At 40.2% G+C, this 19,048-nt stretch overlaps 1 protein-coding gene across 1 annotated transcript in view; it reads left to right on the top strand.

Moving 5' to 3' along the window:
- Positions 1-1,214: 1,214 nt before the first annotated feature.
- The window catches only part of ARHGAP18 (Rho GTPase activating protein 18), an 82,344-nt gene continuing 64,510 nt past the window's right edge, over positions 1,215-19,048 (top strand). Inside the window, exon 1 of the mRNA XM_063124689.1 lies at positions 1,215-1,346. Within this exon, the coding sequence (XP_062980759.1) occupies positions 1,303-1,346 (44 nt within the window). The 5' untranslated portion in view covers positions 1,215-1,302. The remainder of the gene's footprint in view (positions 1,347-19,048) is intronic.

Here is a 19,048-nt window from a genome sequence, read left to right on the forward strand (position 1 = left end):
ATACATGGAAGGAGGAGTACATTTATTTCACAGGGAGGGAAAATAATCCAGACTTCCCCAGTTTCAAAAAGAAACCAAACATGGAGGGTAAGAGGCGAAATGAGTGCAGGATGTGAATGTCATATGAGTACTGGGCTGAAAAACTGCATACCAGACATGGCGAGTGTGCGATAAATCGCTGGCGTGATGGAGCTCAATAATACGTCACGTAAAACAGCTGCCTGTACCAGTTTCATGATATTATACCAGGCTGTCCCAAGACATTTTATTGCCTTGGGTGGATCAGCAAATGGTGCCTCTCCTGAGTACCCAGACCCAGTTAGCCATACATAGTACCAAAAGCCAGTCAGGGCACAATCTTAGGCATGTTTAGACAGGGGGGGAAATCCCACAATTCCTAGCATCCCCCAGTCAGGATGGGGAATGCTGGGAGTTGTAAAACCTTTTTCTGTCTAAACATGCACGGGATTGCACTCTCGGGTTATTTTGACACCTGAGGCAAAAATCCTACAAAGTTCCCTGCCCTGGCCATAAAAATACAATTATAATAAATTCAACAACTGACACATTGCTGCTCTTTCATGACACCCCAAAATCAGGGTGGGCTGTTTCACAGTGCCTAATGGTAGAGGTGGCCCTATCTCTTGTAGCTTTACCCGTTTGCATGACGGGCAAAAATTCATTAAGGGAGCAATGCCCCTCTCAATGGTGGGGGGAAGGCGTGGGGAGAGGAAGCTGCACCGGTTGAATTCCGCCTGCCTTACAGATGTCCAAGGCACAGGGCATCTCCCCAGAAACAACCTGACTGCTTTGCGGCAGAGGTCCCTCGTAAAGACTCCTCAAGAGTGATTAAACGGCAGCTGGCGCGCTGCAATCCGTCCTGTTGCTGCTCTGTTTTCGTGCTTAAGCTGGGTGGGGGTGGGGGGCGACGCCGCCATGTAGGAGCAGGAGGCGACACAGCACGTGGGGCAGAAAGCCCGCCAGCGCCGCAGGCCGTCCCTCCTGCTGGCCCCAGCTGCGAGTCCGCCCGCTCCTTCCTCAGTCCTCTTAACAGCAGCAGTAGCAGCAGCAGAATAGGGAGCAGGGACGAGAGATTGACGCCGTTCATCATGCTGAGCTGGTGAAAGAACCGAAGCCGCCTGGCTGCTTGCGTGCCTTGCCCTCCTCCGGAGAGACACGGAGCGAGAAGGCGGGGAGCGAGGCAAGAGCCGAACCGGGCACCCTCCGGAGAAGCCCAGCCCGCCCCAGCGCTTGCCTCCGAGCATCTCCGGCTCCCCTCAGGCTGAGGTGGACCACGCCAAGATGGTTACCATGGTGACCAAGCTCGTACACTACCTGCACCTCAGGTAAGGCGGCACAACGGCGGCTTTGCGCGGGGCACGGTCAGCGCCCGCCCGCGCTCTTTGGGCGGAATCCTCCAACCAAAACCTTCCCAAACTCTTGGCTCTTGTCTCCGCACAGGCGGCTCATCCTATCGTCACACACCTTTCTCCAATACACACAGACGCGCGCTCTCTCTCTCTCTCTCTCTCTTTCTCTCTCTCTCTCTCTCTCTCTCTCTCTCTCTCTCTCTCTCTCTCTCTCTCTCTCTCTCTCACACACACACACACACACACACACACACGCATCCCTCCTCAAAAAGAAAATATAGTATTTCGGTCTCTCTCTCTCTCTCTCTCTCTCTCTCTCTCTCTCTCTCTCTCTCATACACACACACACACGCACGCACTTTTTTTTTTTTTTTTTTTTTTACATACAGAAAAATTTGGTCCTTACTTTTTCTCTCTTTAATCATCCATATACTTCCCCCAGCCAGTCTCCCAGGAGCCTCTTTCTCTGGCATCCGCACAGACACAAATGCTCCGATATATATGCACACATTTATCTGCATGTGTGTGCATGCACAAACAAAATACACACACGACTTGCAATTCACCCAGCACACAGACAACTCCTAGGCACTTCTCCCTTTCTTACACAGTTTGTTGCTATCAGGCAAGTATCTCAACATTGTAGTCAATTGCATTCCTGACAGCCAAAACTGGACCTGACATGGGAAATATATGTGATCAAGATAGCTGGTTAAAAAAAGAAAGAAAGAAAGGAAAGGAAAGAAGTGGGCAGTACCTATGTGAGAGAATAGGTGTGTGTGTGGGGGAACACAATCATGACTGCAGCACCGAGGGTCAAGTATTTAACTTCTTTTCCCGCATTGTTTTTCTGATTAAAACCAAAACCAATATTCCCACCAGCTTTCCCTTGGAGGAAAACCTACAGGTATCAATATAGATACTGTATCCTATACTCCTCTAAGAGCACCTGAGGTAGACCCTTTGGATAGCAATAGGTTTTCAGATGCATGATGTGTTGGTAAATCAATTCTTAGGACACTGCTGCTGTTAAAGGGACAACTGGAATTTGGATTGCTTTTGTTTTGTAAAGATAAATTATAGTAAGAAAGAGTGCAAGACAATATTAGAGCAAATTACAGTATGGTCATATAACAAAATAAAGAATCTTATATATAAAGATAAATGTAGTAGATGATCCTAATGTAGAATCATTAAATGAAGATGATTTTTATTTTTTATGTAGACTCATTAAATGAGTCTGTGCTAGTAAACTATTTTGGCATGGAACTTTATTGTTTTATTCCTCACCTCTAAGCAAACATTCAATATTACTTTTTCGTGGTTCATTTTGCTGCCTAAAGCCATCCCATGAAACTACTTTTCTCTTCAGCAAAATCTATGCCTTTTAGAATAAAAATAAAATAAACGATGGTTATGCTCATGGAAATTAATGTTACTATTTTGCTACTGAATAACAAACAACATCTAGCATTTAAGTATAAGACATGCATGTCCCCAAAACTAAAAAGAAACTATCCCTAGTAATTTCTCTAAGTATTGATATTTGCACAATTATGGGAAGTCAAAACTTCTTGCATTCTGTAGCATGTCTGACTTATCTTGTTCTCCGCTAGTGCTGACACTATTTTGCAGTTGCATTCAACTGCTGTAAAACCTATAGCTTTCGAACTTTGCTCGCGATGAGAGTGTCTTAGATGTTGGCTGTGATCCCAAGAACTTCTTGGACATGCCCAATGGGATTTTTGTATTTCCTTCCACATTAACCATATCTACAGTAACATCATAAAATGCTTTGGAAATCCACCTCAGTTTGGGATGTAGAATAGGTGGTCACTATTTGAGAAACACAACTTCAAAGCCCAAAAGAACATTCAGAAGTAGTTGTGCAATGCTTTGGATACCTGTTTGTCTGTATTTCTAATGTCAAATTTCTATCTCTTAGGGGAAGTGGCTTACCAATATTGACCTATACATGGGCTAGTCAGTGGTTTTTTTATTTGATAAGCTAGAAGTGCTTGACTTATCATTTTACCTTTATTTAGAACATTATTTTTGAAACTTATGTTTGCTGTAAAATATATTCTTTAAAACAAGTCCTCTATGATTATCTACTAAGTATGTAGATTTACAAGACTGCATTTCATTTTACATTTGTCAAAGGAATTTCTATATACATTCTGATTCACTTGTTAATGACATATTTATATTTGGCATTACATTATCTTGGATGTTCTTTTGAAAAGATGTAATAAGCATGGAGAAATTTAGCTTGGAGCATTTTCTTGGTTGCTACATTCTAGCCATGGAATGAAGAAGGATCCTCTCTGTGCTGACAGATAGTTTTGCTCATGTTTGTATGCATACTATGGAGTAAGTGTAAAAATTACTGAATGCTCAACAAATGTCTGGGCCAGTAATCCTTGGATGCTCTACTCATGTTCATACAGTACAGTTCACTGAAGGTAACTGACCATATTTTCCCTATCAACTACGGTAGGTTGCAAATAAACAGTAGAATTGCTACTGTTGGCACTATTTAGATCTAAGGACCAACATCTATGTTATCTTTGGGGTGTGGTTAAAACCACCACAAAACTATTTTCCTATAGTTTGCTTCCCTCCCACAATGCATTAATTACAAATCATATGGATACTTCCAACACCTGGGTCTTCCCTCCAAAAATGTCACTAATGCTGATGTAGGAAGGACCCACATTATTGAGACTACATATGTGAATCAGGCCTGTATTTACATTTTCTCATGGTTTTGAAATGAATACTTTTTCATTTCTCCCCCATTCCCTTTTATGCTAAAGTCCACCTCTCTAAAAGGATGCAGAAATTCCCTTGATATTTATAGCTCTGTGTGCCAACTGTTGTGTAAAACTCTTGTGTAAATACCATTCCACTAGCAGTATAATTCCCCAATCCCCCTATTCATTCCTCAAACCCTCCTGAATGCACTGTAGACATTGTCTGTTACCCTGATCCTTTATATTATTTTTCTTGCATCATTCTTCCTCATGCTCAGTCCACAGAATTATTATTATTATTATTATTATTTATTTATATAGCACCATCAATGTACATGGTGCTGTACAGAGTAATACAGTAAATAGCAAGACCCTGCCGCATAGGCTTACATTCTAATAAAGTCATAGTAAAGCAATAAGGAGGGGGAGAGAATGCAAATAGGCACTGGGTAGGGTAAACAGGCACAGGGTAGGGAACAGTATAACTAACAGTCTAAAGTCCGAGTAACATCAAGTTTTAAAAGCTTTAGGGAAAAGAAAAGTTTTTAGATGAGCTTTAAAAGCTGAGATTGAACTTGTAGATCTCAGATGTCCTGGGAGAGCGTTCCAGGCGTAAGAGGCAGCAGAAGAGAATGGACGAAGCCGAGCAAGGGAAGTAGAGACCCTTGGGCAGGTGAGAAACATGGCACCAGAGGAGCGAAGAGCACGAGCGGGGCAATAGTGTGAGATGAGAGAGGAGAGATAGGGCGGAGCTAGACCATGAAAAGCTTTGAAGGTCAACAAGAGAAGTTTATATTGGATTCTGAAGTGAATTGGAAGCCAATGGAGAGATTTCAGAAGTGGAGTAACATGGTCGGAGCGGCGAGCCAAGAAGATGATCTTAGCGGCAGCGTGGTGGACAGAAACCAACGGACTGATGTGAGAAGAAGGAAGGCCAGAGAGAAGAAGGTTGCAGTAGTCCAACCGAGAAATAACCAGTGCATGAACAAGCGTCTTGGCAGAAGAGACAGACAGAAATGGTCGAATCCTGGCAATATTATACAGGAAAAAGCGACAGGATTTAGCTACTGCCTCAACATGAGGACTAAACGAGTGCGAGGAATCAAATATAATCTGTGATTTATAACATACATCAAATCTCTGAACTCCTTTCCCAGCTTCTTTCATGCCGTTCATGTCCCCAAATCTATACTCCGTTTCCCCTAATTTCTGCTCAGCTCCAGCACACTTCTACTGCCTTTTCTCTCATGGTGAAGTAGAAGTATTGATGTGTTGGAAGGAAACATGGATCACTACATCTATATAGACTACCATATCTACATTTTTTTTTTAAAAAAGCTGGCCTTAGTACCTCCTGTATTTCCAGTTCCCAAAGTTGATAACTAGTAGGAATTATGGGTCTGTCTTTAATGTGTGTGTGTTTTAATGCAATATCATGTTTGTGAGCCACAGGGTTATCTGAAATACTTCCTACTATTACTTATTTGTTTTAGAAACAAAGTGTCTGAAAGTAGACTGAAAATAACCGAAAGCAGGTGGGAAAGCTGGTACGTGAGTTCTATGTCAGTAACACATCGTCAGGTATTTACAAGAGAACAAGATTAATTTAGCTGTAACTAATTAAGCTAGGCTGGGCTACTCTAGTATCTCAATGCTGATTACACTCAGAATGCAAGGACGTTGTAAACTTAGACTTGAATAGAGTTCTATAGCTGAATTGTCCAATGCTCATTACAAAAAAAAGTGATAAGGGCAGACAGGTACAACAGATCTGACTTAAGTAAGCATTACAGTGGAGGTAGACCTTTATGATTATAATCTGTTATTACACCGCTACTTAAAACAACAACAATAGCTACGCTGATCCAGAAGAAGAAGAAGAAGAAGAAGAAGAAGAAGAAAGCCAAATCTACAGTTAGGCAATAATTTTATTAGGGATAACCAAAATGCCACAAAAGTGTGTGCAAGCTTTTGAGCTGTTGATAAGGCTAGATGGGATAAAAAGTATGTTGGGATATTGCTGTTTTATTTGTACATACTGTACAGTACCAAGTACATGATTAGTGCTATATAAATTATTATTGTTAATAAAATAATAATAATAATAATAATAATAATAATAATGATGATTAGTATGTGGGAGTGGGGTGGGGAGATACACTCAAAGAAGTACAAAGATTAAGCCAAAAGTTGTGGCCATGAGGTCTGCAGCCAGGACCAGATTTAAACTTGTTGTGGCCCTAAGCTATAATATGAGTGAGGCCCTTCCCTCTTCATCAAATAATAATAATAAAAAATGCAAAATACGGGCTGTACAATTAACTGAAATTTGATAGTCGTGTATTATAGGCATTAAAAATGCAAGTTATATGTGTGCACATTCTTTATTTAGGAGTTTCTTAAACACATAACACAAACAATAAAATAACATGTAAATCACAATGTAATTATTCTTTGCACATTTTCTTTGGTTTTGTAAATGTTGCAAACTCTTTCTTTCTTTGTTTCTTTTTTTGCTTTTCAACAATTTTAGAGCAAAGCATAGGGAAAAGGGGGAGAAGGAGAAAAAAGAAGAAGCAAACATTAGAAAACATCACATACTTAACTATTAATATGATACACTACATCTAATAAAAACACATAAACAAAACATATAAGGCCATATTCCATTTGAGGCAATCTTCATGTCAGACATAGCATGTCAATTACTACCCTTTAGCCAGCCCAGTGTTATGTAAAGACCACAGATTATATATAGAGTCCACAAACAAATAGATCATTCTTTTGCAACTCTTGTATATACTCTATCAGAGGTTTCCAGTCCAGTACAAATGAGGTTGTTGATTTTTCTCTTACTAACGCCATCAGTTTCGCCATCTCTGCTGACTCCAAAACCTTGAGCAGCCATTCCTCCGTTGATGGTACTTGTGTCTTTTTCCAGTATTGCGTGTATAGCAGTCTGGCAGCAGTTGTCATATATAGAAACAACAGTCCTCCTTTTTCTTTAAGATGGTCATCCATAAGCCCCAGCAAAAATGCTTCTGGTTTCATTAGTATATTTATCTTAATTTTTTTTTTCATTGACAAGTGAGTCTGAATCCAGAAAGATTTTGCTTTTTTACATGACCACCACATATGGTAAAAGGTTCCTTCTTGTTCTTCACATTTCCAACAGTCTCCCAAACAACCCCTGTACATTTTTGCTAGTTTTGAGGGAGACATATACCATCTATACATCCTTATAAAAAATATTATTTATTTATTTATTTATTACATTTTTATACCACCCAATAGCCGAAATTCTCCTTAGGTCTGGTATTTAACGTATATTTTAAACCTTTTACCCACATATTTTTTCCATAGTTCCATTGGTACCTTATACCCAAAGTTTTGATCCCATTTTATCATACATTCCTTTGTTTGATCATTCTCCGTCTCAAGCTTTAACAATAGCTTATATACCTTAGAGATAACACGTTGTCATTAGTACATAGTGCTTCTTCAAACATTGACTTTGTTTCCTCAAATCCACATTCTTTTATGTCTCTCTTAAACTTCTCCATAATCTGTAGGGAAGAAAACCACTGACATATATGGCCCTCCTTTAACAGCCCTTCTCTTGCTTTTAGTTTAAATTCCCCTTGGGACATCGCCAACATGTCACTATACTTTAACCGTTTGTGCCCACTAGATAGCTCTCTTCTATGAAAGGCCTCCTGGGCTGATATCCACATTGATGTTTTCTGATATAGTCTTGATTTCTATTTATTCCATACTCTTAAAATTGAATGTCTAATATAGTGACTATTAAAATCCATGTTGACCTTAGCTTTCTCATACCACAGGTACCCATGCCACCCAAATCTTAATTCATGGCCTTCGAGCTCCAATAGCCATCTATTCTCCAACAGAACCCACTCTTTCATCCAAACTTTGTTTCTTTCTAATGTGAGGCTCCTTGTAATGTGAGGCCCTGAGCTGTAGCTTTATGTAAATCTGGCCCTGTCTGCAGCTGAGAGTCACTCTTGAGAAGGAGATTGCAGATTGAATTTGCAGGTGTTGCAGGTATCAGATTATGCAACAATAATGGATTATTCAATAATGGATTATTCAAGGCAGTGTACATAATCCTCCTCCTCTCCATTTTATCCTCACAACAACAACTCTTTGAAGTAGGTTGGGCTGAGAGTATGTGACTGGCCTAAAGTCACCCAGTGGGTTTTCATGGCCGAGTGGGGACTAGAACCCAGATCTCCCGACTCCCAGTCCAACACTTTAGCCACTACACCACACTGGATTTTCTTTATATGATACTGTGTTTTCTCAATTGCCCAAATTATATACAATGCAGTGCCTATTTTACTGTTATGTATCTGCCTGCTGATTTTAATTATTTATCCTCTTTAACTGATTACTGTTGTTATGACCTACAGCTAAATAATAAATTATTATGATGATGTTTGGTTTTCTGCAAAAAATGTATGAGCTGATCATGTATTTAGTGAATATCTGCACTGATGGAAAATAAGGAAGGCAATAGAACATAATTATATTTTATGCTTATTTGACATAGAATTGGAAAGCAAGATAAAATTGTAAATTATGGTCCATCATGAACATAAAAGGTTGAGTCAACTAGAGGTACAGCATTTAACAAATTTAAGGGATCAAGGCAAGATAAAATAGTTAAATACAATGGCAAATTGAGTACTTCAAACAGTCCAGGAACACTGGGTTGTTTATGCAAGCTGATGCAAAGCAGAAGTAGAGAGTGGGCAAGAGGCAGCCCGCTTGCTCGCCACCACACAGTGGAATGAACTTAGCTCAGATTTTTATGAATCTGACCCGCAGATTCTGCAGTGGACCACCTTTTCCCTGTTGGGTTGAGTCCACAGACTTGCAGACCATTTCCCTAACCTTCAGGAATTTTGCGCAAATGTTGTTTTATAAAAGTATGCCCCCCCCAAAAAAAAACCCAGCCAAAAATGTGCATTTTCCCCCATAGGCTAAAGAGTAAAAATGCACATTTTAGGGAATTTGCAAATTTGTGCAAAGGCACAAATTTGTACAAATGCACATATTTGCAAATTCTGAAATTGAAAAAAATCATATTCTCTTCATGGGCAGCTGACAATCTGCAAAACAAAGATGGAATGGATTTCACAAAATCCCTACATGCCTCTGCATGGCCCCAACTAACTATTGGTTGTTTAACCAATACTTGCCATTATGTGCGAACCAGGCCATAGCATAATTTCTGTTCTGATTTCCATGAAACCCTTTTGCTACTGCTTAGCATAAATAATTATGCATTTTAGACCTGCAGTAGAGTTATAAATTTCTAATTGTATTATTTATATTGGTTGTAAGTGAAATTACAACAAATATTAGAAAAAAGCAGTTTTCTAGTTTAATATACTTCCCTGTTGACAAATATATATGGACAATTAAAATGGTTGTATATAATTAAATAAAGTCAGAAGAAATGTGAAAGAATACTTGAGAACAACAAACAAAGGAGACAGAAATGGGTAGAACAGACCCAAATGACTAATAAGAGAAACACTGAACAAACAGAGCAAGACAAAGAAAGAGCAAACCAATAAAAAACAAAACAGTATTCATTAGAAGTGGCCACTAATGTTACAAAATACATTTGTATGGAACATTACATAACTACGGTGTTATGTAAAGGGATGTTTTTTTTAAAAAGGGTGTAATTAAAGGGGCACAGGAGTACAACTTTAATTAAGGTGAATCACCCCAAAAGCTCCACCATTATAAGCCTTAAAATTCTATTCCTTATAAAAATTACACTTGTTGTGCTAATAACCTGAAATTTGGCATATCTGATCTACCTACTGAAGACTATAATTGCACAAAAGTTCAAAGAGGTATGATGAAAATGTCAAAGATACAGCCAGTGCTAGCCCCAGGTTTTGGGGGAGGGGGACCCCGCCCTTAGTGAGTCTGCCTTCTCGTTGCTATTGTCACCAGCTTCTATTATTCCCCATCCTCTTTGACATCATTGCTACAACTGTCTTGCTTTATAGAAAGCTAGCAAACAAGCAGGCAGTAGCATGTACTGCTCCTCAGCATTTTTGAATGTGTTGTCATCAGTATGCTGATGACATGCAGCTCTATTTCTCCTTCTCATCTTCATCAGGTTAAGCTGTGGATGTGCTGAACCTGTGCCTGGCTGCAACAATGGACTAATAAACTGAAACTCAATCCAGACAAGACTGAGATGAGATGCTGTTAGTGGCTGTTTCTTCTGACCGGATGGAGGATGTTCAACCTGTTATTGATGGGATTACACTCCCCATTAAGGAGCAAGTTCGTAGCTTGCAGGTTCTCCTAGAACCATCTCTGTCAGTGGTCTTGGTGGCACGGACTGCCTTCTACCAACTTCGGTTGGTGGCTCAGCTATGCCCCTATCTGGACAGGAATAACCTGGGTTCAGTTTCCTACGCTCTAGTAACCTCCAAGTTAGATTACTGCAATCCACTCTATGTGGGGCTGCCTTTGAAGACAGTTCAGAAGCTGCAGCTTGTGCAAAATGCAGCAGCCAGATTGATAACAGGGACTAGAAGGTTCGAACATATAAGACCGACTCTGGCCTGCTTGCATTGGCTGCCTGTACGTTTCCAAGCCTGATTCTAACCTATAAAGTCTTACATGGCTCGGAACCACAATAGCTGATGGAACGCCTTTCCCTACATGGACCTACCCACACACTACTACGTTCAACATCAAAGGTCCTTCTCTGGGTGCAACTACGAGGGAGGCCCAGAAGACGGCAACAAGGGAAAGGACCTTCTCTATGGTGTTCCCCCCACCAATTATAGAATAATCAACCCATTGAGGCCTGTTGCTATCTTTTCTGCACCAGGTTAAAACATATTGCATTTAGCAATATGTGATGACTTTCAGCGATCCTGGGTCAGTTTTTTATAGTTGGTTATGAAGATGTTTATAGTTGTTTTTAGATGTATGTTTCTGTGTATGTTGCATGTTTTTGTGGTTTTAAATTTTGTATATTGTTTTTAATAGTTTTAATCTTATGTAAATCACCTGAGCTGCAGCTATGGGACGGTATAGAAATGTAAATAAATAAATAAATAAATAATTATAATACAAAAAAGGAGTGGGGATGAGTCCACCAGCTTCTGTTCTTGTTGTCCTCTACACTTGGAGGATGACTATCAAAAAAGGAGAATTTCCTCTCTCCATGGAAACTGTCCTTGGGTTTTTAGAATCATGATACTTGACATGTTAAGTTTGCCCAGGGCAGTTCTCCTGTCAGCCTTCTGATGATGGGGGAGGAGAAGCAAGAAACTGTCAGCTCTTAGTCCAAAGTGAGGTAATTTTGAGGGCTGAGGGAGTCATTCTGCCTGACAGATAGATCACTGATGAAGAGAGGGAGGAAAAGTGAAAGGTTATTCTGAAATCCTGTGCAGACTTACTAAAATGTGCGCTTTTCTGAACATAAAGGAGTGTATCTATTTATTTGTAAATATCCAGTTAATGACTTGTTTGTGTTTAAAAACCAGGGAAATTCAATGATAAAGAACCTATCATTTTAAGACCAGAGGTATTTATTTATTTATTTAATTAATTTTTATACTGCCCAATAGCCAAAGCTCCCTGATAGCTTAAGCTTCACATAGCCAGAAAATTGGAAGCTAACACTGATTCTTGACATGACCAGTAATGATGTTGCGCAATGTCAGAAATTGTGCTTGCTTACAGCTTGCCTGACTTTGTGCAGGTGCTGCGCAGCTCCTGAAGGTGGAAACGCCACATGGGCAGTGCACTTGGGAGGCATGCTCTCACTTGCAAAGCCAGCCAAGCGGGGCCAGCTGGGTTGGGAGGTGCAAGAGCGGAATATGGAGCAAGGAACCCCACCTGTTCCTGAATGAGTGAATCTAGATTTATTTTAGCCTGATTTCAGCATGGATACAGTCCAGATGGATGACCTATTCCAGGAGAACAGGGGGAAGTTTGACTTTACTACTTCTCCTGATTCTCTCAGTGGCTTTCAGCACTATCAACAACTGTAGCATTTTGGATAGGCTGCCTAGGTTGGGGGCCTTTTGCTTCCATAGTTCCTCTCCTACTTCGATGGCTGATTCCAAATGGTGATAATGGGATAATACTGTTCCATCTACATGGCTTTTATGCTATGAGGTATTGCAGGGTTCTAGCTTGCTTCCACCTATTTATGATAATGCTATGTGAGGTAGTCCAGACGTTTGGAGTGAGTTGCCTTCGTATGCTGATGACTGTCAGCTCTAATTATCTGTTTCAACTGAGGCAGTGAAAATACTGAATCGGCGTCTGAGATCAGTCTTGATAAGGTACTATTGGTCGATGATTCATTTTAATAGAAAAGTGATATTCATCCTGTTCTGGACGGAATTGCATCTCAGGCCAAGGATCAGGTTCTCACTCTGGAGATGGTGACTGATCCAGTTTAATCAATAAAACCTTAGAAAATTTCTGCACTTTATGACATACATGACAATAAAATAAAAACAGCTAGATAGATCTATGCAGTTCAGGCTCTTACCTATTGAGCATGTACAACAAACATAACAAATGAATATAATACAATTGATGAATCACTGCTTAGCAACAAGAACAATCTTTTTGTCTTTTCTGACTATGTTTAATTGTTTTACTAATGGAGTAAACCATTACCCCTAGTTATTAAATCTTTCCTGCTATTGTCAGAAAAGAAAGAGGTTTTCAATCCCAGGACATCTTGTTTTCATTAACATTTATTTAATTTGCATCCAAATTCAAGAATGTTTACATTGGTAATAGCAAATATAATGAAATTTAGATAACACTAAAACCTCACCAGAATCAGAAAAAAACACACTTCTTGGGTTCTAATTTTTAAAAGGACTTCAGGTAAATGTTTAATGTTAAATATTGATAAGAAATATGCTGGCTAAAAAAAGAAGCAACTATATGCATAATCTCTGACTGCAGAACAAACCAGTGGATTAAATTATCTTCAGTTTAAATATTTGCAGAAGGCATATATATTATATAAAAAGAAACTGTACACCCAATTTTTTAATGGTCAATTACAATTTAATTTAAGCTAGTGAAAGATAGTGATTAAAGCTGATTGTATTGGTAGTTTATCAGTGACAAGTAATAACATTTTTCTATACCAGAAAAGTTGCCAGATAAATCCATTATAGCAGGCACAATCTACTGTGTACTTCGGTTCAATGGAATTCTGCAGGTACTCCTGAGACCTCATACACACAAAACATTGCTTGATCAGGGTGAAAGAGCACTGTGGAACCTCCCAGAAAAGCTCATTCACTTACTGAGTTTACTTCATCAGAGGTACAAATAAGAATAAATATCCACCACTAGCTTGCTAAGGTACAGTGGATGAAAAACCAAGTTAACTTGTGAGGGTCAGGGTCAAAGTAGACATGATATTAAACGCATGAATACAATTAACTTGCAGGTTTTTGTTATGTAAAGTTTGTGCTCTTGCCATTTCCTTGGGTAGCCAAAAAAGTTTAATGTATGAAGGCCATGTCCTCTACTCAAGCAGCTCTTTTGATTTTACTAAGTAAAAGGGGCAGAGGGTAAGCAATGAAATTATGTGTGAAGCATGACTGAAAGTAACCCATGTACATGGTTATATGAATCCTGGCAAGACGGAAGCCCTGTGGGTGAGTGGTTCCCGAGTCCAGGAGGTAGTCTCATTGCCTGTTATGGATGGGGTTGCACTCCCTTTGAAAGATCAGGTTCATAGTTTGGGGGTATTCTTAGTTCTGTTGCTGGAGGCTCAAGTGGCTGTGGTGGCTGGAGTGCCTTTTACCAGCTTTGGCTGGCTCACCAGCTGTGGTATCTCCTAGACAGGGATAATTTGGCCATGGTGGTACAGGCCTTTTGTACTTTAAACTGCCCTCCTTCCCTCAATCTTTCACCGATCTTCTTGAAATTTTCAGGGTATGTAAAACCAACATTTCTTTCTGACACACGTAAATTTCAGGAAGATTAGTCAAACATTTTCAATTTTATGAACGTTAGAATAACCCCCCAATTACCCCCTTATAAGGGTAGAAGGGTTCTACTCTCCGACCTTAACTACAGGGACACTGCCATGTCCCTGTAAATATTTAGTGTAGTATTGTTTGTTCACTGCACATTTAAGGGACCATTATTCTTCCAAGCGTTATATCCTCTACATTTTTACCGTTAGATTCCCCTCATCTTATTATCGTATTAAAAATAGTTACAAAAGCAACCACCAGAGTGCACCAACATACCCTTTTTAGAGCAGATTGTAAAACAAAAGGGGCAAGTTCAAACATTATTTAAGAGTACATCCGTTTCTCTAAGTTATTTGGGCTCTAATCTTATATATGCTTATTGAGGAATAAGCCCCATTTAACTCAATAAAACTTGCTTCTAAGTAGAAACACACAGGATTGCTCTCTTATAGTGCAATCTGTACGTGTCTATTCATTCATAAGCTCCACTGAATTCTCTGGTAAGTGTGTGTAGGATCACAGTCTTAAAAATGTGGGCATAACTAATATTTCATTAGCTGTCGTTATGAAGCAAGTCATGTAATAACTCTAAATACAATATACTGAAGCAAGTTACTATCATATGTCTATAGCTAGACTAGGAGGAAATAAATGTTTAAATATATATGATTTATTATAATTATATAAAAACAAGATAGTTATACCTTGATTGGTAGCCTTAATACAAGTTTACCTTTTCTAATGGGTAATCTGGAATAATTGACCAGTAACAAAATGTTGAGCACTCATAAGTTGGAAATTGTATTGCATTTTCTCCCTGAATTCCCATGATGTTAAAATGTTGGTACTCTTATGTGTGGCATATTTTTCTCAGATTTTATACTTGTCATTCCTGTCCACATTCACTGCTAATCCTTTTTAAATAGAGAAACCTATGACTGATAAAATCGAGATAGAATTTTAAAATGCTGAATACACAGAACTTCATATCCTTGCTCAAGCACCCCACCCTCTGTCACCTTTCTGCTATGTTTCTGTTTAATGGTCAGGAGGTACCAGATTTATCTTTGTTAAAGCACCAGAGTAAATTTGTTTCTTAAATAAATATTGGATTTACAGTATAAGCGAGGTCACTATATGTCCCCACAAGCATGTGGAAACAGTATGAACCAACATAAATACCAGCATTTTCATTAGATTCTTTTAATATGCAGCAAAACATTGTGCATAATATGACCAGATGAAAGGAACAAATACTTACACATAACAAAATTAAAGCAAATTAGGCAAGTGGCCTTGAGCAGGTAATACTGGAGGGGAAATCACATTTTTATTAAACCCAGCTATCTTTACAAGGTTGCATGACCTAGTTTCTGTTGACACTTTGTACCTTTGGACCAACTGCTGATTAATTAGCCAGTTTTATTGCATATGTCTTCCCCTAAGATCTTTTAAAAAGAAACTTTGCCCTTGATAACCCTCTTTACAATTGTTGGTCTTGCTGTAAACCCTTACAGCTTCCTTTCCTGTTCATGCCTTCTGAACACTTTCAAGAGTACAGATTTTTTAGGGGAAACTCCCACTATGTTTGAATGGTGAATATTGTCCTTTTGGCTGGATCTAACGATCTTCATGCCAGTTATACACATGGCACATTATCAGTATTATTTCTCCCTAGACCTTGCCACATTTCACCCTATAGAGTCCTCTAACCATTGGGAAATGGGGTTTTGAGGAGTGTGGGGAACAACCAAAGCTTTGGGACAAACTCATCAACTCTTGGAGCACAAACAAATCTCATGGATAGAGATCTTTGGATCTAACCAACAGCTACAGACACATCTACTGAAAAAATGAAGGACAGTATGCTAGTGTGGTGTAGTGGCTAAGGGGTTAGCCCTAGGGGTGTGCACAGACCCCCCGCTCCGCTTCACTTGCAGATCCGCCATTTTCCGGATCGGGCCGCTCCGCCCCGCCCCCGCTCCGCCCACTTCCGCTCCGCTCCGCCCGGAGCTCGGGATCCGGATCCGGAGCTCCGTTTCCCCCCCCCCATAGGCTTGCATTGAAAGCTAAAAAATTATACAACTTTTTTTCTGTTCAAGTTAGAAACCTCATGTTTGGCACCATGACACCTCATGGGGATATACACACGCATGCCAAGTTTCAAAGCAATCCCATCATCCCCTGATTTTTGGCGAATTTTTGAAAATCGGGCACCCCACACACACCATCCCTGCGAGGTGGGCAGGGGAGGAGGGAGGGAAGGCAGGCAGGCATGCAGCTGGCATTTCTGGGGGCATAAGGAAGTGAGCCAAGGATAAGCCAGTAATGCATATAAAATGGAATAAATCAATCAATAAACAAAGGAGGGGTGGAATTAAAAGCAGCAGTGTTGCTCAATAAACAACAAGAAGAACTTTTTTAAAAAGGCTATATCTGTCTTTTACCAGCAATAGGGGGACGTGCCCGGGGGAGGGGGAAGTAGCTGCCAGTTCAAGACACTGACAGCCACAGCTCTGAGAAGAAGTAAAACGCTCACTTCGACTCAGAACAGGCATTGCTCCACCACTGAAAAGTGACCATTCACTTCAACTCATGATAGGCATTGCTCCACCGTTTTACTCTCTTTGGAAGGCTCTAATGGCCTTCCAGTGCAGGAGAGAGTGGGGGCACGTCCACGATGAGATGCCCTAGGGGAGCTCATCCCCTTGCACCACATCGATTCAGTTGTTCCCCAAGGTTAGGGTGGGGAGCAGTGCTGTGTTTCTATCTCTTATTCTTGGCTTAGTATATGATTTCAGGTTGTGTTTGTGCATTTGGTGGGGCTACTGTGTTAAAAAACACGGGGAAAAGCCCGTTCAGATGAAGAAAGAGAAGTTTCCCAGAATCCCAAGTTACCTGTTTTGCCTATGCCCTCCTCCAACTTTGGGATCATCATGACCGGGAACTGACTCTGCCCCTCAGCCCTTTGAAAAAGGTATTTTTCCCGCCGATTTTTTAAAAACGTCTAGCCCGCGACCCGTACGATGCAGAAAGTTGAGAGTGGTCTCAAAATGACCCCCATCCACGACTCTCTGTGCACAAGAATTTTCAGAACGATAGCTTAAAACCCCCCCCAGTTATCCCCGATTCTTTCCCTCAATGCAATCCTATGGGCGAAAAGCCGAAAACGCAATTTGAGCCGCGCGGTTGACCCGATTTTCACAAAAATATAGCCCGCGACCCGTACGATGCAGAAAGTTGAGAGTGGTCTCAAAATGACCCCCATCCACGACTCTCTGTGCACAAGAATTTCCAGAACGATAGCTTAAACCCCCCCCGTTATCCCCGATTCTTTCCCTCAATGCAATCCTATGGGCGAAAAGCCGAAAACGCAGTTTGAGCCGCGCGGTTGACCCGATTTTCACAAAAATATAGCCCGCGACCCAGACAACACAGAAAGTTGAGAGTGGTCTCAAAATGACCCCCATCCACGACTCTCTGTGCACAAGAATTTCCAGAACGATAGCTTCAAAAACAACGTAGTTATGCGCGATTATTTGCCGCAATGCAATCCTATGGCGAAATGTTTTCAAGATGGCGACCGGAGCGCTCCGCCTGAACTCGGAGCTCCGAAAAATGGTCGCTTCTCTTCGCCTTGCTTCTAGGGGGTCCGCGGTCCGCTCCTACTCCGCCTCTGGGTAAGGCGGAGCAGGCCAATCCGCTACTGCTTCTACGCTCCTAATCGGAGCGGAGCACATCCCTAGTTAGCCCAATCTACCTCACAGGGTTGTTGTGAAGATAAAATGGAGAGGAGGATGAGGATGTATGCTGTCTTGGGTTCATTGGTGGGATATAAATGCAATATTAAATAAATAAATAAATAAATATTGATGCTTTTGAAAGAAGTATATTCAACCCAATCTGGTGGGTGGATTTGTGTGTGATATTCATCACTTTTAAAAACTAAATACATTCTTTATCACTGAAGAACAGGCACATACAGCTGGCAAATAAAGAAAGAGAAAAGGGAAATAAATTGGCTAGTTCACAAAATAGGCAGTGGGATGGGGAAGAAAGAGCATAAGTATGCATTCCTCATCGCTCAGATAAGCGCTCAGTTGTTTAAAGTTGAAAAACATGAAAAATAAAATACATTGTACTGTGCATAGAATTGGAGCCATAGATCCATCACAACTGGGCTATGTCAACTAATGTGAAGGCATTTGATAATGAGAATAAAGTAGAGGAACATTTATAATTCTTTCTTACAAGTCACATTTGACACTTTATACATTCATTATAATACATCCATCTTGTAAGAGAGCTTATTTTCTTTTGAACAGCTGCATGCAACTCACTCCGTTCAACCCATCAGCATTGAACATCTTTTCACAGGTGACAGTTCCAATTAAAATTCATGTTTTAAATGTCAAAGTAATTAATAGACCAATGAAGTTCATGCTTTCATCTAACTGAGTATCTGCAGATGGGTTTCGTAATTCACTTGTTGTTTTGATGTCATTCTAATCCTTGCCCTACCTGCCTCCCACTATGTCAACATGCTGTCAGGTGACTCCCTCCTTCCCATTTTCAGGTCTATCTCTTTCAGCAGTCCTTAGTGAGAGCTCATCTGGATTATGTTATTTTTGTATTTACTTTTTACAGTAAAAGCTTTGCTCTATGGAGCCTGAGATGTGGAATATTATAGGGATCCTTAAGAAAAGGCAGTTTTTGCATATTTATTTTTAGAATGCCAAATCTGCATTCTGTTTTGGCTTATATAATTGTATTGTTTTTCATTCATTTCGTATAACAAAGGTTTCTACTCTTTGTAGATTGTATTTGCACTGTAAATCGTATATATTTGACTTTGATGTCTGTCATCACTCCCTACCCCAATCATATTTTT

Source organism: Elgaria multicarinata, chromosome 4, assembly GCF_023053635.1.
Source record: "Elgaria multicarinata webbii isolate HBS135686 ecotype San Diego chromosome 4, rElgMul1.1.pri, whole genome shotgun sequence".
Taxonomy (NCBI): Eukaryota; Metazoa; Chordata; class Lepidosauria; order Squamata; family Anguidae; genus Elgaria; species Elgaria multicarinata.